The sequence below is a fragment of the Balaenoptera ricei genome, chromosome 6 (genome assembly GCF_028023285.1).
Source record: "Balaenoptera ricei isolate mBalRic1 chromosome 6, mBalRic1.hap2, whole genome shotgun sequence".
Taxonomy (NCBI): Eukaryota; Metazoa; Chordata; class Mammalia; order Artiodactyla; family Balaenopteridae; genus Balaenoptera; species Balaenoptera ricei.
In genome coordinates this window covers 115,233,774-115,256,356 of record NC_082644.1, presented here as the reverse complement: position 1 = coordinate 115,256,356, position 22,583 = coordinate 115,233,774, and the positions used below count along the sequence as shown (strand labels likewise).

General features: G+C 56.7%; 2 protein-coding genes across 3 annotated transcripts; both read left to right on the top strand.

The window, feature by feature from the left end:
• Positions 1-413: 413 nt before the first annotated feature.
• On the top strand, positions 414-8,758 carry PIP5KL1 (phosphatidylinositol-4-phosphate 5-kinase like 1). The gene is made up of 11 exons (XM_059926582.1): positions 414-459; positions 1,278-1,481; positions 2,706-2,756; positions 2,955-3,109; positions 3,329-3,453; positions 3,972-4,006; positions 4,097-4,152; positions 4,939-5,051; positions 5,349-5,502; positions 7,487-8,252; positions 8,600-8,758. The coding sequence occupies exons 1-10, from the start codon at positions 430-432 to the stop codon at positions 7,752-7,754; spliced, it is 1,191 nt and encodes a 396-aa protein (XP_059782565.1). The 5' UTR covers positions 414-429; the 3' UTR covers positions 7,755-8,252; positions 8,600-8,758.
• Positions 8,759-13,057: 4,299 nt separating this feature from the next.
• On the top strand, positions 13,058-22,529 carry ST6GALNAC4 (ST6 N-acetylgalactosaminide alpha-2,6-sialyltransferase 4). 2 transcript variants are annotated; one of them, XM_059925708.1, is made up of 6 exons: positions 13,058-13,146; positions 13,570-13,656; positions 15,214-15,399; positions 18,577-18,989; positions 20,817-20,924; positions 21,827-22,529. In XM_059925708.1, the coding sequence occupies exons 2-6, from the start codon at positions 13,645-13,647 to the stop codon at positions 22,014-22,016; spliced, it is 909 nt and encodes a 302-aa protein (XP_059781691.1). In that variant the 5' UTR covers positions 13,058-13,146; positions 13,570-13,644; the 3' UTR covers positions 22,017-22,529. The 2 variants fall into 2 exon arrangements, with proteins under 2 accessions (XP_059781691.1, XP_059781692.1); XM_059925709.1 differs by lacking the exon at positions 20,817-20,924.
• The last annotated feature ends 54 nt before the right edge of the window (positions 22,530-22,583 follow it).

Sequence of the window (22,583 nt, the reverse complement as noted above, 5' to 3'; positions counted from 1 at the left end):
GACCTGGAGGTAGTCACTTCTCTCTCTGGACCTTAGTTTCCTCACCCGAAATACGGTCGGTGGGAATTTCACGCCAGGGTGGGTGGGCGGGACTGGATTTAGGTTACCCGCCTCCCCGAGCGCCCCGAGACCTGAGTCTTCCACCCCAGGAAGGGAATGTGGGGTCTTCCCCCGGTGGGGGCCCTAACCAACGCGCGGCGGCCCTGCCCCGCCCTGGACCACGGTCCGAAGGGTGCTGCAGCCCCGGGGGCGGGACCCGGGGGCGGGACCCGCAGGCGATCCCCCGCGCCCCCGCTCGGATTGGGTGCAGCCGTGACCGGCACCACGCGATTGGTCGGTCCAGAAGCGGGGGCGGGGCCTGGCTCCTGCAGCGGGGCGGCCCGGCAGCGGGGGACGCGGCCAGAGTCCGGGGAAGCTGCTGCGGGGGCGATGGCCGCGCCGAGCCCGGGGCCCCGCGAGGTAGGTGCAGACCCGAGAGAGGACAGGAAAGGAAATGGTTGGAGGGCAGGGGCAGGGCCTCCCCTCCCCGTGCACGGCGAACACACCCCCATCCAAGCCCAGAAGGGGTCCTGCACTGGGCGGGACTGGGACACGCCCCACATGGGGCCGCAGGTCTGAAGCGGGGAGTCCGGCGGGTATCCCCTGAGAACTTCCTCAGTTTCCTCATCGGGAAAATGGAGACAATGATAAAAGCTTCTCCTTCATAGGGCTGTTAGGAGGTCAAGCTCTCAGACAGTGCTGGGCACTTGGTGGGTGCCCAATGCTAAGGGGTCAGCAGCTATGATCTCAGCTTCGTGCTGACCCTCCGCGCTGGCCTGGAGGAACTCGGCATAGACGAGTGGAATAGATGACTGAATCACTGACATCACAGCTCCTACTATAAGGAGTTCCTGTGCAGGATGCTCACACTCAACAGTAACAACAGTTAATACCTGCCACGAAGGAGTTATTGTACTTCTCATTTTACAGATGAGAAAACGAGGTGCAGAAAGGTTAGGTGATTTACCTAAGCTAGTGAGAGGTTGCAGAACAAATGCTCTACCTACTGATAATAACCATCACTATTTTGGGTACTGACTGCATTCCAGGTACTGTCCCCTCACAACACCCAGTGAGGTGGGTACCAGCCTTATCTGCATTTTACAACTGAGGAAACTGAGGCAGAGAGGGATGAGGGGTGAGCTGACAAGCAGTGGACGTGGGACTCAGACGAGGGTCTCTCCCCTGTGGGATGCTTGCTGCCTCAGGCTCATTGCTTCTGGTGCCTCCCACCCCAGGTCCTGGCCCCCTCCCCAGAGGCTGGACACAGAGCTGCCACCTCGAGCTCTGGCCGCCGTGGCCTCCTCTGGCGTCTACGAGACAAGCAGTCTCGCTTAGGCCTGTTTGAGATTGGCCCAGGGCATGAGCTGCACCAGCTGACGTGTATGATGCAGGCAGGGCTGTGGGCTGCCACTCAAGTGTCCATGGACCACCCGCCCACGGTGAGTGGCCAGTCTGTCCCATGCACCTCCACAGCACAGACAGCAAGACCAGGCTGATGCCCTGTCCTGCTAATACTGCAGGGCTGGGGAACAGAGCGGGCTAGATAGAAGGAGAGGAAGGCAGGGGCTTGGTGAGGGGAGGGAGGGACATTCTGGGGTGGGGGCTGAGGCCAGGAAGCCAGAAAGCCCAGGGTGTGTGGGGAGTGCGAGGAACCCCCTGACCCGGGTGGTTGATGTGTGATCTAGGTGGGTCTCTGCCTCTCTCTGGGCTTCAATGTCACCTCTGTATAATGGGTGGGAGGGATTGTACTCCTTGGTCTCTGAGGCCCTCCCGGTTCTGCCAGGGTGTGTGGTTGAGAAGGGACCCCGCCCCCACCCCACCAGCCCAGCCCATCCTCCCCGGAGCTCAGGCTGGGGCCAGGCTGGCTCAGCAGAAAGGGTCGCCCACTGCAAGCTCAGCAGCTGGACGGCCCGGGTGAGCATGTGTGTTGTTTGTGTGTGTGCATATGTGTGCACAGTGTGACCACATCCTGTGAGCCAGGTCCTAGCACAGGGACCTGGAGGTCCAGGGAGAGAGTAGGAGTCCTCTAAATCTCATCACCTGCTGAAAATCTTCCATGGCTCCCCAATACTCAGCCTGGACTCACGGTCCTGCTGGCTCAACCCCAAGGGCCGACTGTCCAGCCTCCTTCCCAGTCCATCCTTACTCGCTTCAGTCACTCAGGCTCTCCTTCCCTTCCTGGTGGCCCCCACTGCTGTTCCCGCTCCTATGAGCACCCTGCTCCTCCTCTCCACTACCCTTGAGATTTCAGCTTAGGGGGCACCTCCTCCAGGAAGCTTTCTCTGATTCTGCTTCTCCCAGGCTGAGTCAGACAGTCCTAGGCTTCTAGGCCATCCCCTTCGACTGGGAGGGCATCTGGCGACACTTTGGCCAACGTGTGTCTGGGCACATGCGTCAGGCTCTAACTCAGAGACTGGTGCTGGGGACCCAGCAGTGAATGAGACACACCTAGGACCTGCCTTGGGTTACTCTCCTCCTCCCTCCAGCTCTGGGAGGGCTGGCAGTCTATCTGCCCAACTCAGGCACACCCAGAGTGGTCCCCACTGGCTGGAGGAATCAAATTGGGGGGAACGGGGGTGAGGCCAGGTACAGGATGCTTGGAGACCCTGGGCTGGCACCGGGGGGTTGAGACTTGCCCTGAGCCCCTCTGCTCCTTGCTACAGGGGCTGCCCACGGAGGAGGATTTCTCTGAGGTCCTGACCCAGGTTCACGAGGTAGAAAGCCCAAGAGTGCTGCATGGGAGGGGGTGTGTTCTGCTCTTCTCCTCAGTTTCCCCATCTGTGCAGTGGGAATGATGGCTTGCCCCGGGGCTTTGCAGGAAGGGTGTGCTTACCCTGACCCTCCCGCGCCAGAGCCGACTGCACACACCTGGGCCCCAGGGACACTCTTGGGGCTGCTCTTCCTTTCCGCAGGGCTTCGAGCTGGGCACCCTGGCTGGCCCCGCCTTCGCCCGACTGCGGCGCTCCCTAGGGCTGGCAGAGGAGGACTATCAGGCTGTGCTGGGTCCCGGCGGCCCCTACCTGCAGTTCCTCAGCACCTCCAAGAGCAAGGCCAGCTTCTTCCTGTCGTGAGCTGGCGGCTGGGGTGGGGAAGGGGTAGGAGAGGTGTCCGGGGTGGAGGGGGGCTCTTGAGGAGAGAGACAGAATGGCCAGGTCAGGTTGGGTCAGGGCCAGATACAGGTCAGATGGAGGAGGAGAGACTGAGGGCGAGGGCAGGAGGCGAGAGGGGCGGTGGGGAGGCGGCTCCTGCCCCACCTGGTCAGTGACCTCTCCGTCCCGCCCCCCAGCCACGACCAGCGCTTCTTCCTGAAGACCCTGCGGCGCCGGGAGGTGCGGGCGCTGCTCGCCCACCTGCCCCGCTACGTGCAGCACCTGCAGCGGCACCCACACTCGCTGCTTGCGCGGTTGCTGGGTATGACCGGCCAGGGACCCGGGACTGCGGGGCGAGGGGAGGGGTGAAGAGAGAGAGCGAGAAGGGGAGGGGTTCAGGGAGTGGGCGGTTTCAGGACGGGGGCTGTAGGGGACCTGAGCACGAGCAGGGTGGAGGGGACTGGACAGGAGGCGGGGCCGGCTGGGGGCAGAGCTCAGTGGGGGGGCGGGTCCTAGACAGCAACGTAGGAGGGCGGGGGTCGGTGGGCGGGGCCAAGACCTCGGGCGGGGCCCAAAGGGGGCGAGGTTGGGATTGAATAGTCCCGGGAGGAGGATATATGGGCAGGGCTAGGCCTGGGGGACACGGCATCTTTGGGGCTAAATTTAGAAGCGGGTCGACTTGGGACACTACCCCAAGCTGGGGAAGGGGTATGGGGGCGTGGCCTGGAGGCTCGGGAAGCGGCGGATCGCGAGAAGGAGGCGTGGCCTGGAACTGGGGCAGGATGCACCCGGCGTTGCCGAGTTTGGGGCCTCTCTACCTGACGCCCTCTCCCTTTCCAGGAGTGCACAGTCTGCGGGTGGCCCGGGGAAAGAAGGTGGGTGAGGCCGAGGCGAGGGGGCCGGGCCGGAGGGGGCGGGGGGAGGGTGAGATCCTGTCCTCCCTCACTCCCTACCCCCGTCTCCAGAAATACTTCATCATCATGCAGAGCGTCTTCTATCCCACCGGCCGCATCTCCGAGAGGTGAGTCGGCCTCCCGGCCCCACCCGGAATGTGCCACCTGAAGCACCCACACTCACTAGACAGACAGCGAAACTGAGGCGCAGGGAGGAGAAGGGACGTTACCAAGATCTCCTGACGGGTCGGAGACAGTGATTCCCACGACCAGCATCTCTTGAGCACTCAGTATGCCATGGGCGCTGTGTGAGCCATTTGCATTCATCACCATCCTTATTCCCAGAACAACTCTTGAGGGGTAGCTGTCCTAATCATCCCCATTTTGTCGAAGAGAAACTGAGGAGGGGAAAGCCACACAGCTACTACGTGAGGAGCAGGGATTCAAACTAGCCTCTGATTGCAGGTGGCCCTCTGAGCCTCCTAGCCCTGCCTCTGCCTCCGAGCTCCACTCTGGTGCTCTCCCAGGGCCGCGGACTTCACTCATGCCCTCTGGTGCTGCGTCTAGGGTTGGGCCCCTCTGTCTGGGATACCCCAGGGATGACAAAGTGCCAAGAGGCAGTCACAGGCAGGGGTAAAGGCTGGACTGGACGTTCAAGGGCCTGAGTTGGAATCCCTGCTCTGCCCTTTTACTCACTGTGTGGTCTTGGGCAAATTAAAAACAAAACAAAACAAAAAACCTCTCTGAGGCTTTTTCTTCATCTCTAACATGGGGACAATAACGGACTGGGGTTGTGCTGAGAATCTGGACAGTCACCCAGTGGAAGCTCTTGTTTCTTATTACCTTGTGAGTTCCCTGTATGTCTCAAGTCTCTATAAGGTTGAATTCTGTCTCCCCCACCCCTCATTTCCCAGGTATGACATCAAGGGCTGCGAGGTGAGCCGCTGGGTGGAGCCCGCCCCTGAGGGCAGCCCCCTCGTCCTGGTGCTGAAAGACCTCAACTTTCAGGGCAAGACCATCAACCTGGGTGAGCCACGGGGGCGGTCACTGCCTGCTCTTCCTCCATTTAGAGTGAAGTTAGAAGGGTGTCCCTGGCACTGCTCTCTGCCTGAGTCTTTAAGAGCCCAGATTCTGGAGTCAGGCAGAGAATCCTAACTCCACAGCTTTCTAGCTAGGTGACCAAGGCAAATTACAGATGAGTTTCCTCATCTGTGAAATGGGACAGTAATGACATCTGCCCTTCTGGGGCAGATGTGTGTGGAGCCCTCAGAAACTTGCCTGGCACACAACGAGCACTCAGGCGGGGGCACTGATGCTCCGGCAGGGCCCCAGCGGAGCTGGCTCCTCCGCCAGATGGAACTGGACACCGCCTTCCTCCGGGAGCTCAACGTGCTGGATTACAGCCTCCTGATGGCCTTTCAGCGTCTCCATGAGGATGAGCGGGGCCCAGGCAGTAGCCTCATCTTCCGCACAGCCAGGTGGGCCCCCCAGAGGCAACAGCAAGAATGAGGTGATGAGAACATGGAAAAGACAGATGGTGTAGTGGGGGAACAGCACAGGCAAAAGCTCGAAGACTGGAAAGTGCAGTGTTTGTGTGTATGTGTGTACGTGTGTGTGTGTGTGTGTGTGTGTGTGTGTGTGTGTGTAGGGTGGAGGGCTGGAGAAGTCTGGCCGGCAGGGGTAGCAGGCACAGATGGATCACAGCAGAGGAAAGACCAGGTGAGATCCAGTTGTGCTTTTGAAGAATCTGCCCATTTTCCAGAAGGAGATGTGGAGCCATTAAAGGTTTCAGAACTATTTAATTTTTGCCTTAGAAAGAGCCCTTGCCCCTTAACTCGGTCATTTCACTTTGAGGACCCCAAGGTCATCACCACTGGCACCATCATCTTGTTGCCTTCCTCTTGCATGCAGCCAATCCTTGCATGCTGACTATGAGCCTCATTGAGAAGATGGGCTCGTTCCCATTTTAGAGATGTGGAAACTGAGCCTCAGAGAGAGGAAGTGAAGTTGTAGAATGACTTTTGAGGATTCATGTTAGTACTTGGTTAGTTACTTGGATTTCAGTCCTCCAAGGCCCACATCTGTGGTTGAACCGAATTACTCAGGGATTAAGACAGGCACTTCAAGGAAATAAGTTCATTGATCCAGTGGGTGGACAAGACAAGTGAAAAATGATGTCCACTCACCTAGCCCCCATCCCCACCCTTTGGAGGAAGACCTTGGGATGGGTGAGTCTTGGGCACAACCCAAGGTAATGGCTTGGTGGGCACATCCTGACCAGATGGTGGAATGCCTGCCATGGGGCACAGAATCCACCAAGTCTGCCCATCCAACCTAGGTCAGCTTCTCCCTTGCCCTCTACACCCAGATGGTGCTCAGATTACAGCCGTCATTCAGCAGGTAAACCCAAGTTTGCCTACGATGGTTGTTTCTCCATGCTGCCTGGTAAATGGTCACAGCTACAGCCCCACCCCCACCCAGTTCCCAGCCCCTCATTCAGAACCCACCACCCCCAGGTTAACCCTGGCACTGCAGAGAGTACCAGCACTCTGTCCTGGCTCCCAGACCACTCGGTTCTGATTGGTTGGTGCCTGGGTGGGGCTTTCTTTGATTGGCTTTTTTCCCCCCAAGACCTGGGCAGGGCAGGGATAAAGCCCTCAGCGACCCCCCCACCCCGCGACCCCCACTCCCAAACTCCCACCATCACAAGAGGACAATGTTAGGGAACTGAGCCTGCTTCTGGTTGGGATTAGGGGGCCCAGCCAGAGGCATCTTCTGATTTGGAATACAATTTGAGGCAAAAAGACACACCATCTGCAAACTCAGGTTGGACTTTGTCTGCAAGGTTTCAACTCTGCCACCCTGAAACTTCCAGGGTTGGACGACCCCAAACAGCAGTTTAGGAAGTACCCAAATATGGGACTTACCCAAAGTGATGTGGCACATAAGTGCAGAGCCAAAGTCTGTGTGACCCAAATGCTCTAGACCAGCGCTACCCAGTAGAAATTTAATGCGAGCCACACATGTAGTTTTAAATTTTCTAGTAGCCTCATTTTAAAAAGTAAAAAAGAAATAGGTAAAAATAATTTTAATAACATATTTCACTTACTTCGTACATCCAAACTTTTATCATTTCATCATCTAATCAATATAAACATTTATGAGATATTTTACATTCTTTTTCTCATACTGTTTTGGAAATCCAGTATGTATTTTATACTAACTGCGCATCTCATTTGGGACTGGCCACATTTAAGTGCTCAGTGGCCACATATGGCTGGCTGGTGGCTGCATAATGAACAGCTCAGCTTTAGACCGTCAACTGCACTTCACTCAGCCGCCCAGTTTATCTGACGTCACAGGTCCGGGCACACGGGAGGTGTGAGAATGACCCAGGGGCAGCATGGCCATGCTGGGGCTCCCTGGAGGAGGTGGTAACCTCACCCTCCTGTCTGCCCCCAGGTCTATGCGAGGGGTACAGAGCCTGGAGGAGCCAGAAGCCCAGAACCGCCGGCTGCTGCCCGACGCCCCCAACGCCCTACACATCCTGGACGGGCCAGAGCAACGCTATTTCCTGGGCCTCGTGGACCTCGCCACAGTCTACGGGCTCCGCAAGCGGCTGGAGCACCTGTGGAAGACGCTGCGCTATCCAGGCCGGACCTTCTCCACCGTCAGCCCAACTCGCTACGCCCGTCGCCTCTGCCAATGGGTGGAGGCGCACACCGAGTGACCGGCGCCCAGCCGCGCTCTCCCCACCTGGACAATGGTCGCCCGCTGGGGACGCGGGTTCCAGCCTGGCCCGGGCAGCGGGTCGGGCTCTCCTCGCCTGTTGTTCCTCCACTTGGCCTCCAGAGGGCAGCACCCCCTAATTAATATTATGAACTCATTTTGCTGGGGATGCTGTGCCTGGCATTGTTATCAGGGACTCCCCTACGTTAGCTCATTTAGTCCTCAAAAAAAAAAAAAATGCTATTATTCTTTTTTTTTTTTACAGACCATGAAATGAAGGCTCAGGGGGTGAAGGGACTGAGCAAGATCATTCAGCAATAAATGCTGGAACCAGGACTCAACTATGCCTTTTGGACTCAGGAGCCTGTATTCTTACTCACCAGCTCCCGCAGCCCTGTCCTCACTGGGGAAAGGGGGAGGCTGAAGCCACCAAGCCCAGCCCCCTTGTCGTCCAGATGGGGAAACTGAGGCCCAAAGACTTTAAGGGGCTTATGCACGGGTAAGTGGCAAGGCCAGCCCAAGAACCCGCGCCTCCCACCCCCCCGCCCTGGCTCAAGCAGGGCCCACTGGCCTCCCTCTGGGGTGGCCCCCCTCACTCCTGCTCCTCTAGGATGCAGGTGGGAGGAGGTGGGGGAGTGGGGGGGCTTCAGCTCTGGGAAACATTAGACTGCGGTCCACTATTGATCTTGAGTAAGCTCTGCCCTCCTCTGGGAGTCACTTTTATCATCTGTGAAATGGGACCAGGGGTTGGTGGTCAGACAGAGGGACCTGGACACACAGACATCACTGGGAGCAGAGAAGAAAATTGCCTGCATAGCCTCTGATCTTTCCTTCTCCCTCCTCCAGGAAACTCCAACTCTGCCTTTGACCCCAGTCCAATCCGACCATGCCCAAGTGGCCCTTTCCTCTAGAGCTTCTCTGGGGCCTGGCTGAGTGATCAGGACAAGGTGCTAAACCTCTCTGTGCCTCAGTGGTCTAATCGTTAAAATGGAAACATTTAACTCATTAAATATTTACTGAGCACCTGCTATGTGACAGGTCCCCTGCTGGGAAATGGGGATAGATTCCACCGCCACAGAACTCACAGTCGGGGGTGGGGACAGTGACAAAAGCAACGTGTGTGACAAAGCCTTGTGAAGGCACATGGGGCCGTGGAGCTCAGGGAAGGAGCCTCTACCTAATTATTTGATGGGTGGGTGTGCTCTAACCCCTTCACTGAGACCAGAAGAATCAGATGCAGCTCTGGGAGGGTCCCAAGCCAAGGACACAACAAAGATCTGGAGTAAGAGAGAGCCTGGCACTAGAGAGAAAAACATGACACTGTGGTTGGAGTTCAGGGCTGGGGGGACAGTGTGATGGTGTGGGGGGCTTTGTGGGCCAATGGCTGATCCCTGGACTGGATGACTCCAGACCTTGGGAAATTCACTCAGTTACACCCACCACTGCCATTCCATTGGCCTTGAGAGAAAAGGAGGAAAAATGGCTGGTGGGGGAAGGGAGAGGAAAGGGAAATCTTATGCTGCAGGGCTGGAGTGCGGGTTCCTGGAATATATATACATATATATAATTGACACCACCCCTAGCTGTCTGGGTGACTCTGGGTGATTACTCTACCTTTCTGAGCTGGCACAAGCCACAGAGCATTTCTTGTTCTGGCTCAGCAGGAAGCTGAGACATAGAGTGCATTAAGGTCATCACTAAGGAGGTGGGTGGGTCGTGGAGACTCTGTGGTGGAAGGGCAGCACAGCAGGAAACTGGGGTTTGGCCCTACATTTCCCTGGGGTCTGGATCCGACAGGGCTGAGTCAGGGCCCGAGCCCTACGCTCAGAGATGGGGATGGCTCAGCCCCTACCCACTTTGGATCTCTGGCAATGGGCTGAGGCAGGGCCTGCGGCTGGAAAGGAAGTGGTTTGTCCAAGGTCTCACGAGGCCCAGGACTCCTGGCTCTTCTAACTGGCTCATTCAACAGACATTCTCTAGCACTGAGTGTGTGCCGAGCACTGTGCCGGTGTCAGAAATGCCCTAAGAACATGACTGGCCTGACTGCCCGCATGGAGCTTAGAAGCTGGTGGGCAGATGGACCATAAACAAGAAAACCAGTTAATACACAGCATGATTTCAGAGTGTGACAAGTACTATGAAAAAAATAAATCATGTTGGGACAAGAGGGATGGTGGTGCGGTGTTGGATAGAAAAGTTGGCAAGGGCCTTTCTGAGGAGGTGATATTTGAGCTGAATGACAAGAGCCGGCCATCTGAATAAAGAAGTCCAGGTAGAGGATATAGCAAGTGCAAAAGTCCTGAAGTAGGAACGAGCTCAATGCAACTGGAGATTGGAACGGCGGCCAGGGTGGGTGGACGGTGATTAAGAAGGAAGCAGGAGGGCCTCCTTATTCTATGAAGAAGAGTAAGGAGAGGACTTTTGCCAAAGCCAAATTGAAGAGCTTCATCTGAGGCTGTGGGACTTCCCAGTGTCAGTTCCACTGTGGATGTATGATCCTCATCTACTCTGGGAGCCCAGGACATTTGGGCATGTCTGGGCTTGTCAAGACAGGAACTTGACCATGTCTCCATGCGGCCTTAGCAAGGAAGGATTTGCCTCTCTGGGGAAGGAATCGTCACCAGCCATTGTGGGTGATCAATGAATCCATAGGGAACATCTCACCATTTTCCCCCTGGGGTTGGGGCCACAGAGAGAGACTGAACTGAGGTGTGCCCAGGCTGGAGTGGGGGATACAAGGAAGGCTTGTGCTCAACAGAGGCCCCGGGGGCAGGGCTGCTTCAACAGCAGCCCCCAGCAGGATGGGGAGAGGCATGGAGGCCTAGATCACCGGCTTGGGGGAATTTGGCTTTGCATATGGAGTGCTAGCCCTGGAAAGCTGCTGATCTGGGTGCAGATATCCAACACAGATACCCTGCTGTTGTGCCCACACCAGAACCTCTTAGAAAAAGGGAAATGGAGTTTGAAATGGGACCAGAGCCAGAGCCCAGGCTGGTTCCCAGGCCAGGGCCCTGCAGAAGGGGATGCGTGTGGTAAGATGAGCTTTCTTTCAATGCTCATGAAGCATTTTGTAAAAAAGAAAAACAGTTTAGATGGGAAGTATGCTCTCCACTTCACCCCAGGCCCACCTCTCCCTATTGCCTCCTATTTGCCCCTTCGATCCTATCTGGCCCCGGAAAGCACTTGACTTTGAATCCCCGAGGGACCCCAGGTGAGCCTTCGAATGGGACACATTTCAGCACCTGCAGGGGCCCTACACTGAGTTGGCTTCGAATTGGAGGACACTTTGAGAAGGGGGGTGTTATAGTGTGACTTCTTTTGTACCATGATTCTTCCTCATCTTGTGTGAAACTCATAGGGTTTAAGCTCAGTAATTCAAGATGGAGTCACAGTGGCCAATGTGAACTTCCATATTAGTTGTTGTGAACTGTCCAGTACAGGACTGCAAGTGTCTGAGTGTCATAAATTAATAGTGTTGCTTTAGGGACTTCCCTGGCGGTCCAGCGGTTAAGACTCTGCACTTCCACTGCAGGGGGCATGGCTTCCATCCCTGGTTGGGAACTAAGATCCCACATGCCGCCTGGCGTAGCCAAAAAAAAAAAAAAATTAACAGTGTTGCTTTATTTATTTGGCTGCGCTGGGTCTTAGTTTTGGCACGTGGGATCTTCGCTGCCACGTGCAGCGGCATGCAGGATCTAGTTCCCTGACCAGGGATCGAACCCGGGGTCCCTGCATTGGGAGCGTGGAGTATTAACCACTGGACCACCAGGGAAGTCCCAGTAGTTTTGCTTTAGGTAAGGAATTTGTTTGGTTCCTCGGGAAGACTCTACTGGCACAGAGACTGATAGAGACAAGATTCTTTGGGGCATAACTGTTACACCTTACAGGCAGATCCTTTAAAATGAGACTACAAGACTGAGCAACTTGAAGGCTCTTTGCTGGAGGACTTGGCGCTGCTGTGAGCTGTTCCAGACGGATGCTCTGTTGGAGCGGAAGGCGACTTCCCACTCACATTTGTCATGAGATTCTGGTTCAGCTGGACCAAAGCCCGCCGCTCGCTCGTGCTGAGACGTGACCTTCCCAGTCTTCTCCTTGTTGTTTGTTACCCCCTTTCCTATTTTCCCCACTAACCTGTGTTGTGTGCAATAAACCAAGTGACTCATGAATTGAATACTGGTTATGGTTTTTGTTTTTTTGTTTTTTTTAAATATTTATTTATTTATTTGCTGTATCAGGTCTTAGTTGCGGTGCGCAGGCTCTAGAGTACCCAGGCTCGTTAGTTGTGGCATGGGCTTAGTTGTTCTGCAGCATGTGGGATCTCAGTTCCCTGACCAGGGATCGATCCGGCATCCCCTGCATTGCAAGACCGATTCTTAACCACTGGACCACCAGGGAAGTCCCATGGTTATGTTCTGTATATCCCCAGTCCTGTGATTCTAACCTGGTCTTACCGCTGGATCTTGCAGCAAAACGGAGGTGTTTGGGAGGTGAAAGTAGGTGGTCAGAGTCCTGGCTCTGCAGTAACCGCCCAGGGTTGGAATCTTGGCTCTGTCACAAGATGCCTCTGCACCATCTCACTGGGAGATGCTATCATCAGGTAGGTGCTATCATCACCCCTACTCCACAGAGGAGAAAAACTGAGGCTCAGGTGAACTCACCCGAGGTAGTCCAGGTAAGGTTGCCAGAGAAAATACAGGACGCCCAATGACACTGGAATTTCAGATTTCTAATATAATTATTGGTTGTTGCTGAAATTCCAGTATAAGTGGGCATCTTGTATTTTACTTGCTAAATCTGGCAACCCTACCAAGCTTGAAACCCGGGGCTGCCTGAGCCTAAAACCCCGCTTAATTACCGTCCCGCACCGCTCCCCTCCCCGCCCCCCGCCGCCCGACTTCATAAATGGAGAAACTCCAGTCCGGACGACAAGGGAGCCACGGCACTTTGGCTCCGACACCCTCTAGCCCTTTCCTAGGCGGACCGCCCAACCCACCTCCGGCAGGAGCTTGGGAGACGTGCGGGAGGACAGCAAACGGGAGACACTGCAGCTCAGACTCCGCCCCCAGCTGCCGAGGCCCGGCCCCCAGCCCCGGAGGCCCCTCCGCCACTGCCAGCCGCGTACTTCCCACTCACGCCGCGCAAGCCGCGCTCGTAAGCCCCGCCACCGCCGTTCAGCCCTGCCCCCAGCGCGCCTGTCTCCTCCCCGTCCTGGCAAACCCCGCCCCTGCCGCCGGCAGCGACAGCCCTTTCAGTTTCCAGCCTCCAGAAGCTGCGGCGACGGTGCTGCCTCCGCCCCGGGGCTCCGGCTTCCTGCCCGGCTCGTCCGGCTCGCGGGTCATGGAGCTCGGAGCTGCGGATCGGGAGCAGCCGGCGCGTCCCAACCTGCCCTCCAGGTTAGCGCCCGTCCGGGTGAGGGGTGGTGGAATCTGGGAGTGGGGTGGAAATCCCTCGTGCTGTCCCGCCCCAGGCCTCTCCATTAGTGAGGTAGGAGGGATGGGATGGGAGTCGAGGCTCCAGGCTCCTGATTCTGTCCGACCCAGAGTCGAGGGGTGACCTTGAGCCGAGGGCTCCTCTCGTCTGCCTCTCCTTCCCCATCTGTGCAATGGGGACTGGGTTGGCTGGAGGTTTCCCAAGGGTCACTGATTCCAGCTCCTTTAGGATGGGGACAGTGCTTTCCCGTGTTTGGGGACTTTAAGGCGTTTGATTACCAGAAGCCATCTGCCCTGACCGCGGCCTGTACCCTCCCCTGCCTCAGTTTCCCTGGGCAGTTTCCTCAGAGGCCTGGGACCCAGCTCTGAGTGTCTGGGTCTTGGCAGGTCCCCGGCTCCCATCCCTTCCCAGCGTGATCCCTGGAGGCAGCAGCCCCCCGGCTGCTGAGCGGCAGTGACGGCATGAAGGCTCCGGTAAGTGGCGGAAGGAGGAAGGCTCACAGGGGACTCGGAGGTGGCCTCTGGCACAGCAGCCTCAGTAGCCTCTCCCACCCCAGGGCTGACCGTCACTTCCGACTCCACTGCTCCTGAGCTGAGGAGAAGGCCAGCCCTGACCTGGAGGCTGTGTGGCCCCAGGCAAGTGGCATTCCATCTCTGGTTTCAGGGCCTTGCCCCTCTTCCTTGTAGAACGGAGATAATAGTACTACCTCCTGTGAGCATCCAGGGTCACCCAGGTGAGGCATCTGTCTACCTGGGAGTGGAATATGTTGTGAAAGTTCAGTTTAGCTGCTCTTGATTTTATTCAGGAGCCCCTGGTGAGAGCCTTGGATGTTGTGGGAAGTCAGCCACGGCTGCCTGAATCAAGGTCTCTGGGTCCCTTGTGGGCAGGGGACCAGGTGCCAGGCACAGCCTGAGGCTTCAGGGCTGAGCCCCCTCCTCCGCACAGCTGGCCACACAGAGATTTATTTTTAGAAGCTGAAGTGGCTTGTGGGCAGAAAAGCGAGGGCCTCTGGCAGGATGTGCCTGGGGGAGCTGGTGGGGCTGCTTTTTCACCTCTGATTTTCACAGAGCCCCAGCCAGCTGCTCAGTGGTTTCTGAGGGGTGGCAGAGGGACCTGTGCCTTGGGCAGGCTGGGGGAGAGTTAGCACCCAGAGAGACACAGGTGGTGACCAAGGTGGCTCAGCGCACAATGGCAGGCCTGGGTTGTGTCCCCCACTAGGCAACCCCACCTTGAAGGCTTGGTGGGGGGTACTCATTAAGTCTGCCCGCCGGGCAGTGGGCCAGGAGGGCTTCCTGGTTCAGATGGCCTTTGGCACGTGGTTTCTGGAGGCGGGAGCCTCTGGGCTGCAGCTTTCAGTTATTGAAGCCGTTCGTTGAATGATGCTCCCCTCACATCCCTTTCTACCATCCCTTTACTCAGCCGGTCTGCTGACCCAAATCGCGATCATCAGCTAGGGGGATGGCCACTGAGTCAGCTGGGGGAGGGGATGGGCTATGGGCATGCAGGCAGCCTCAACCCAGGGTCTGAAGGGGGCTGGTTGCCCTTCTGATGGGCCACTCTCCTGTCCTCATGTGCACAGCGCTTCATGGTAGTGCTTTGGCCACTGTCCTCACAGTAAGTTCACGCTTCGGGCATTATCTATTTCAAAGAGGAAGCAGGCCCAGAGAGGTGGAGAGTTATACCCAAGGCTGCACAGTACACCTCAGCTTCTGGTTAAGAGCACCGTTTCTGGTTTTGAGGCCCCACCCTGCTACTTTCTTACCGTGTGGACTTGAGCTACCCATTTCACCCCAGATGGGTTCCCTTATCTAGAATATAGGAATACTAATAGGGCTTATCTCAGGGTCATGTGCTCTGAGCCTGGCAGCCCAGAGGAAGGCCTGGTTAACGGAGATGGTGGCCTCTGCTGATGTTCTGGGAACTACTGAGCTGGGGTTTGGACCCATGAGGCTGGGGTACAGCACGCCTGCAAAAGCTTCTAGGAGTCCCAGCGACCCGCACTCCCACCCCATGACAGCTGCCTCCCCCAGGGTCGGCTCCGACTCGTCCTCCTGTGCTCCTTGGGCTTTTCCGCTGTCTACATCCTGCTGTGCTGCTGGACGTGCCTGCCCTTCTGCCTGGCCTCCTGCCTGGACTGCCACCTCTCTATCAACCCCAGGCCCACTGTGCCAGGGCCCCAGCACTTCAGTGGCTACAGCAGCGTGCCAGATGGCAAGGTGAGTTGGCTGGGCAACATGTCGGGGGCAGGCCCGGCCGAGGCTACCAGGGTGCCCCCCAACTCTCGGGATTGTGAGAAATGGGCTCATGTCAGACCAGCCTGGACCCTGGGCTTGGCTCCTCTGCTCACAAGCTGACCTGTCACTTTACCTCTCTGAGCCTCAAGTTCTAAGAGGAGATGTCTGTTGTTTTTTTTTTTTTGGCCGCACCGCGCAGCTTGCAGGATCTTAGTTCCCCGACCAGGGATTGAACGCGGGCCATGGCAGTGAACGTGCCGAGTTCTAACCATTGGACCATCAGGGAATTCCCAAATGTCTTTTTTTTTTTTTAAATTCAACAAATAATTGCCTGGCTGCTCTCAGCTGGGTGCTGGGGATAAAAAAAGGTGAGTCAGACAGGGTGGCCACCCGGAAGTCCCACTCCAGCGAGGGGAGCCAGACATCATCACATCACGGTGATGCGTGTGTCTTTAGATTTACCTGTCTACGCACAATCCGTTTGTTCAGCAAGTGTGTATTTGGTGCCTTGGATGTGCCCTGCCTTGTGCTGATTGCTGCTGGGGATACAGATGACACAGATAAAAGTCATATCAGCCCCAGAGCTCTCCCTCTGGGAGAGACAGGGACAGTGGGGCCCGGGGGTGACAAGGCAGCTGAGGCCCCTGCCCCACGGCACGCACCTCCCCATGCTTGCTCTGCTGGGTGAGGTTTGGAGTACTTTATCCCCTTCACCCTGATTTCAGCGGCCCCATCTGGTATATTTCTCAAAGGCATCCCCCAATGACACCCGGTGCAGGAAGCTCCCAGTTCGGAGTTTGACAGCTCTCTGAGTGTTGGTCAGAGGGAGGCGTGCTCAGGGACCCTGGCTTGGAGGAGACCTATTTCAGGCCTTCATCCCTCTGAGTCACAGTTGCCTTATCTGCAAAAGGCTGTCATTACAGTTCCTACCTCAGTAGGGTTGCTGTCCACATCCAACTGGATGATTCATGGACAGTGTTTAGAACGGGTGCTGTGTAAATCTTTGATCAAGATGCAAAAACAGCTGGGGTCGGGGGGACAAACTCAAGTGCCATACAGGTTTGGCCAGGTGGGACAAATGGCAAGGTGGGCTGGGTGGACACTGTCCCAGCTCCATGGTCACGGCCAATGTTCATTTCAGATGCTCAGAGCTCATGGTGACGTGGGCCCAGGGTGGCCAGATCCTCTGAATTTTTTTGTTGTTGTTGTTTGTTTGTTTTTTATTTATTTTTGGCTGCGTTGGGTCTTTGTTGCTGTGCGCGGGCTTTCTCTAGTTGCAGCGAGTGGGGTCTACTCTTCATTGCGGTGTGCGGGCTTCTCATTGCAGTGGCTTCTCTTGTTGCGGAGCACGGGCTCTAGGCGGGCGGGCTTCAGTAGTTGCAGCACGTGGGCTCTGTAGTTGTGGCTTGCGGGCCCTAGAGTGCAGGCTCAGTAGTTGTGGCACACGGGCTTAGTTGCTCCGTGGCACATGGGATCTTCCTGGACCAGGGATTGACCCTGTGTCTCCTGCATTGGCAGGTGGATTCATAACCACTGCACCACCAGGGAAGTCCCCCAAGTTTGTAACAGAGCACGAAATCTAAGTTTAGAATGTCAAAAGGGCTGAATTTTATAAATTAAGTATTAATTGTCTTAAAGACCCTGTGTAGGACAAGCAGAACACCTCCTGGGGCTGATGGTGACATTGGATCTGACCAGACCCCACTTGTCAGGTCAGGCTCAAACTGAGGGCAGAATAAGGAAGTCTTGTTGTTTATTGCTGGGGCATGGAAAATGGGGCTACGAGTCCTTAAATCAACATTATGTCAGACATAAAATGTCCCTGAGTGGGCTACAACACTGTGTCTTTTATTGACTAGAATTAATGTTCCCATATCCTTTACGCGCCTCCATAAACCTGTGTTCCCCCAGGAGGGAATGGAGGCCTGGGGTAGGCAGCAAGTCATTTTCTGGGAGCCCTGACCCCTGACACCCAGTGAATGTTTGCAGGCTTGTTGGCTCAGCTTCCGCCTCTTGGGGGATAATGAGGTGAGGGTTGGACCCTTATTGTGCCCTTGGTCTGTGCTGATCACTCTCCAGGCATTTTCAATTGAATCCTTCCTTACAACCTGGTCAAGTAGATGCTATTTTCATCCCCATTTTACAGATGAGGGAATTGAGGCTCAGAGAGGCAAAGTGACTTGCCTAAGCCCACACAGCTAGGAAGGGGCAGAGCCAGGATTGAGGCTCAGAACGAGAGGTTCCCAATGTTGTCGTGGGCACTAAAGACTGCTTTTACTTATAAACTGGGACAATGAGAATGGGACTGGGGCAGAGAAGGGAGTGACCTAAGAGTGATTCCGAAGAGCTGAGGTTCATATTTACCTAACAAACACATACCTGACACCCAGTCTGTGCCAGGCACTGCTCTGAGTGCTTTATAAATATTTGCTTATGTAACCCTAATGAGGAAATGCAATGTAGGGCCTCTTAGGGCCTCAGCAATAGAGACCAGGGTCAGGAATGTGGCTGATGAGGAAGCACGAAGATTCCCTGAACACAGAGTCTTAGCTCTGCCACTTGTCATCCGTCTGACCTTGAGAAAATCACTCCAGCTGCCTAGCCTCGGTTTCCTCATCTGCAAAATGGGTTGATAAAGGGACTTACATCCCTTTACTGATACATCTTACTGATGCAGATGTCAAGTATGGTCAGGGGGTGTTCCTGGGTGGGGGAGCTGGCAGGTGGAATCTGTGTGCCCAGGACTTTCTTTTTTTTTTTTTTTAAAGAATTGTTTTAGTTTTCATTCTTCTTTTATATAAATTTATTTTATTTTATTTATTTTTGGCTGTGTTGGGTCTTCGTTGCTTCAAGTAGGCTTTCTCTAGTTGCAGTGAGCAGGGTCTGCTCTTTGTTGCGGTGCACGGGCTTCTCATTGCAGTGGCTTCTCTTGTTGCGGAGCACCGGCTCTCGGTGCGTGGGCTTCAGTAGTTGTGGCTCGCAGGTTCTAGAGCGCAGGCTCAGTGGTTGTGGCGCACGGGCTTAGTTGCTCCGCGACATGTGGGATCTTCCCGGACCAGGGCTCGAACCCATGTCCCCTGCATTGGCAGGCGGATTCTTAACCACTGAGCCACCAGGGAAGCCCCCCAGGACTTTCTTTCTCTCTCCCTCCCCCTGCAGCCGCTGGTCCGAGAGCCGTGCCGCAGCTGTGCCGTGGTGTCCAGCTCGGGCCAGATGCTGGGCTCGGGCCTGGGTGCCAAGATCGACGGTGCTGAGTGTGTGCTGCGCATGAACCAGGCGCCCACCGTGGGCTTCGAGGCGGACGTGGGCCGGCGCAGCACCCTGCGGGTCATCTCCCACACCAGCGTGCCGCTGCTGCTGCGGAACTACTCTCACTACTTCCAGCAGGCCCGCGACACCGTCTACGTGGTGTGGGGCCAGGGGAGACACATGGACCGGGCGCTGGGCGGCCGCACCTACCGCGTGCTGCTGCAGCTCACCAGGACGTACCCGGGCCTGCAGGTGTACACCTTCACCGAGCGCATGATGGCCTACTGCGACCAGGTCTTCCAGGACGAGACGGGCAAGAACCGGTGAGCCAGGGGCCTGCCTGCTGGAGTCTCCCTGGCGGCTGGGGGCCTGCCTTCTCCAGCAGCCTCTGGTCCATCGAGGATCTGCTCTGTCAGGCGCCGGGGCTCAGCAGTGATACAGGCGGACGTGGTCCTGCCCTCTGATGGGGGATGGGAATCAGAGGGCTGTCATTCTTCGAGTTATCATATAGATGAAGAATTCCAAACGGTGGTGAGGGGCTTTCGGCCTCGCCAGCACGCGTTCGGGGGTGACTGGTGTGGGCCTGCTCCCACTGGTGTGGGAGCTCTTCTCTCTGGAGGGGGTGCTCTGAGACCTGAACTGGTCTCTGACGTCCCTTCCTGATAAGGAAAGCAACAGTGACAGTTCTAACAGCCCTTTTCATGCACCAGGCGCTGCCCTCAATATCTCATTCTACCACACGCCTAAAAGAGCGCGCCGACTCCTGTGGCCCCCTCCTCCACACACGGGCTCCTCCCTGCCACCTCCCCAGCTCAGAAAATACGGCCGCCAGCCTCCCTCCAGTTTTTCAGACAAACACTTGGGCTTTGCGCTTGACTCCCCTTGTTTCATCACCCACCACGTATGATGGGCTCTTGAATCTCCTCCCGTGCCCACGGGTGCCACCTTGACCTAAGCCACCATCCCCCCTGCTCTCGCAGCACCCCCTGCAGTCTGAGCTCCAACTGCCCCAGGGAATTCATCCCATCAGTCACCCGCCCTCACCCTACAGCAGCTTCGCATCACGGGGAGAGTAAAGTCCAGACTCCCACCTCCTCCCTCCCCTGGCCTGTGAGCCCCACGTGATCTGGCCCCTGCCTGCCTCTGTGACCTCATCCTCCTTCGCTTACCCTGTTCCAGCCACCCTGGCTGTCTGGGCCTCCTCAGACATCCACGCTGCTCTCACCTGCAGACCTGTGCACATGCCGTTCTTTCCCCCAGGTCCTCCCACGGATGACTCTTTGCTTCCAGATGTGGATGGAGGGTCGTGTTGACCCCAAATGAAGGAGCATCTGCTACCTGACATCCTTCATCCCATTCTTTTGTTTCTTCGTCTTCCCAGCAGTTCTCTCCCAGCTGCCCCCTCCCTTGAGAATGTTAGCAGTGGGCGGGGCCGGTTCAGGCCAGCACAGGGCTTAGGAGGTGTTCAGTTTGAATGACTGAATCACCCCACAACCCCTCGGTAGAGGTGGAGGTGAGTGGCCCTCGGCTGGGAGAGTAACCAGTGCTGGTGCTTTGAGAGAGTCGAGGCCTGGGGTGGCCACACAGTTCCTTGCTCTGAGTTGGGTGTTGGGGCCTGGGGGAGGAGCTAGGCTGACAGTGTTCCCTCTCCATAACCACCCATAATTATCCCCATTTCACGGATGGCTCACTGAGGCTCAGAGAAGTTCACGAGCAAACCCGATGCCGCAGAGCAGATTCAAATCGAAGACCATTTGACTCCAGACGACCCTCTTCCCCACTTTCAACGACGGTGCTCTGCTGCCTCGTGCTGTCTCCCCAAGCTTGGTCCCTTAGCTGTGGACAGGATGTGATCAAGGCTGCCGCACCACCGCTGGGGGAGGGGTGGTTTGCTCAAGTCCTCTGTGGGTAGGAAGAGTTGAATGGACCCAGCTTTGCACCCCGCCCCCACCTGTTGCCCACTGCTGGCCTTGGGCTGGGGCTGCCCCGTCCTAAGCCACCCCCAGAGCCCCACTGTGGGCGTCAAGGTGAGAGGCCCTCTGCTGGGAGGGGAACCAGTGCTGTGCCCTGAGAGAGCTGAGGCTGGGGCCGCCTTGCTCCCAGTTGAGTTGGGGGTCGCGGCTGGCTGACTGCTTCCCTCCCTCTGCCAGGAGGCAGTCGGGCTCCTTTCTCAGCACCGGCTGGTTCACCATGATTCTCGCCCTGGAGCTGTGTGAGGAGATCGTGGTCTATGGAATGGTCAGCGACAGCTACTGCAGGTCAGGCCAGCCAGACGCCGGGCGGGAGGGCACCATGCGTGGGCCCTGTCCATGCTGGAGAGTGCGTGGGCTTCCCGATGGGTGGCCGAGGCCCAGGGTGGGAAGGAGCCCGGCCTCTGGAACAGGCTGGATACCAGCCTCCGCTCTGCCCGTGTGGCCTTTGGGCCTGGCCGCCACTTCCCAGAGCCTCTATTTTCTCATGTCCAAGAGAGAAAATAATCACACTTTCCTCAGAAGGTTATGGAAAGGTTTAGAGAGAGAATAGTCTACCAAAGTGCCTACCACAGCATCAGGGCTGATGGTGTCAGTGATCTATTACACCTAAGTTTTGACTTGTGATATTATATAGTTCAACGTTATCATAACTGACATAATTAACTGAACTGAAAGGGTCCCACGTCTTCACCCTCTTTTCTTTTTGGAACTTCTTTGCTGAGCACGTGGGTGAGATGGAAGTAGCCCGTGTGCCCTCTGCCATGGCACCTGGCCAGACAGCCAGTGTGTAGGTGGGTGTGCGGGGCTGGCAGCTCCATGCTGCGGGGAATGAGGGGTCCGTCCCCAAGAGCCCAGCACCAGGCGCTTTGCATATTTTGACCGGTGGTTTCAGCCGAGAAGGTAGATAATCACCATCCCCATTTTACAGATGGGTTATTGAAGCTCACGGCGTACGTCTTTGGCCTAGAGTCAGCCAGCTTGCAAGAGGCAGAGCCAGGGCTTGAACCCCGGCCTTTGGGATCCTCAGGGTCTGCCCTGTTCCTCCTTTGTTCTGGCCTCCCCTGGGACCAAGCATGGGGCTCTGTGGCCTGTAGTACCTGGCGAGGGGTGGTCCGGTAGGTGGCAGGGTCTGGTGGGAGGCGGGCGAGTCCTGGTGCCTCACGCTCGTCCCTGTTCCCCACCCACAGGGAGGAGAGCCACCCCTCAGTGCCTTACCACTACTTCGAGAAGGGCCGGCTGGACGAGTGTCAGATGTACCTGGCACACGAGCGGGCACCCCGCAGCGCTCACCGCTTCATCACTGAGAAGGCCGTGTTCTCCCGCTGGGCCAAGAAGAGGCCCATCGTGTTCGCCCACCCGTCCTGGAGGACCCAGTAGCCCCATCGCCCAGCCAGCCACAACGCCTTCACCAGGCCTCTGTTCCGACCACACTCCACCAAAAACATTTAATTTATGGATCCTGCCTCCTATCATGTGCCGAGCAGACCGAAGTTCCCTTCCTGCCCTACCCTGGGGACACTTGGAGCCATCTCAGGCCTCCAGACTTAGGGGGAGAAGAGGAGGGCCGTGGTGACCTTTGCACCCTCCTCCCTACCCTTGCTCCCTGAGTAATCTGAGTCAGGTTCATCCCACCTCTGAGTCTGTCCGGTGGCGTTTGCTCCCGGGGCTGGTGGCGCCTCATTCACCAGCACCATGAATTTCAACCGAGCACCAGCCCTGGCCCTTCCTCTCTGCACTCCCTCTCCACCTGCCTTTGGTGCCACACTTCCCAGGCTGGTCGCCCTGGTCAGGGCAACCCAGAGCTTGGGGTTTGTTGGGCGAAGGGGCCTTTGAACTGTGACTGCCAGGGCCGCCTCTGGAGTGTATGGGTAAACATGTTTTCTGAAAGCCTGTCCTGGCTGTTGTCACGTGTCTGGGGGTGGGGATTGGGGCTCCTCTCGCCGC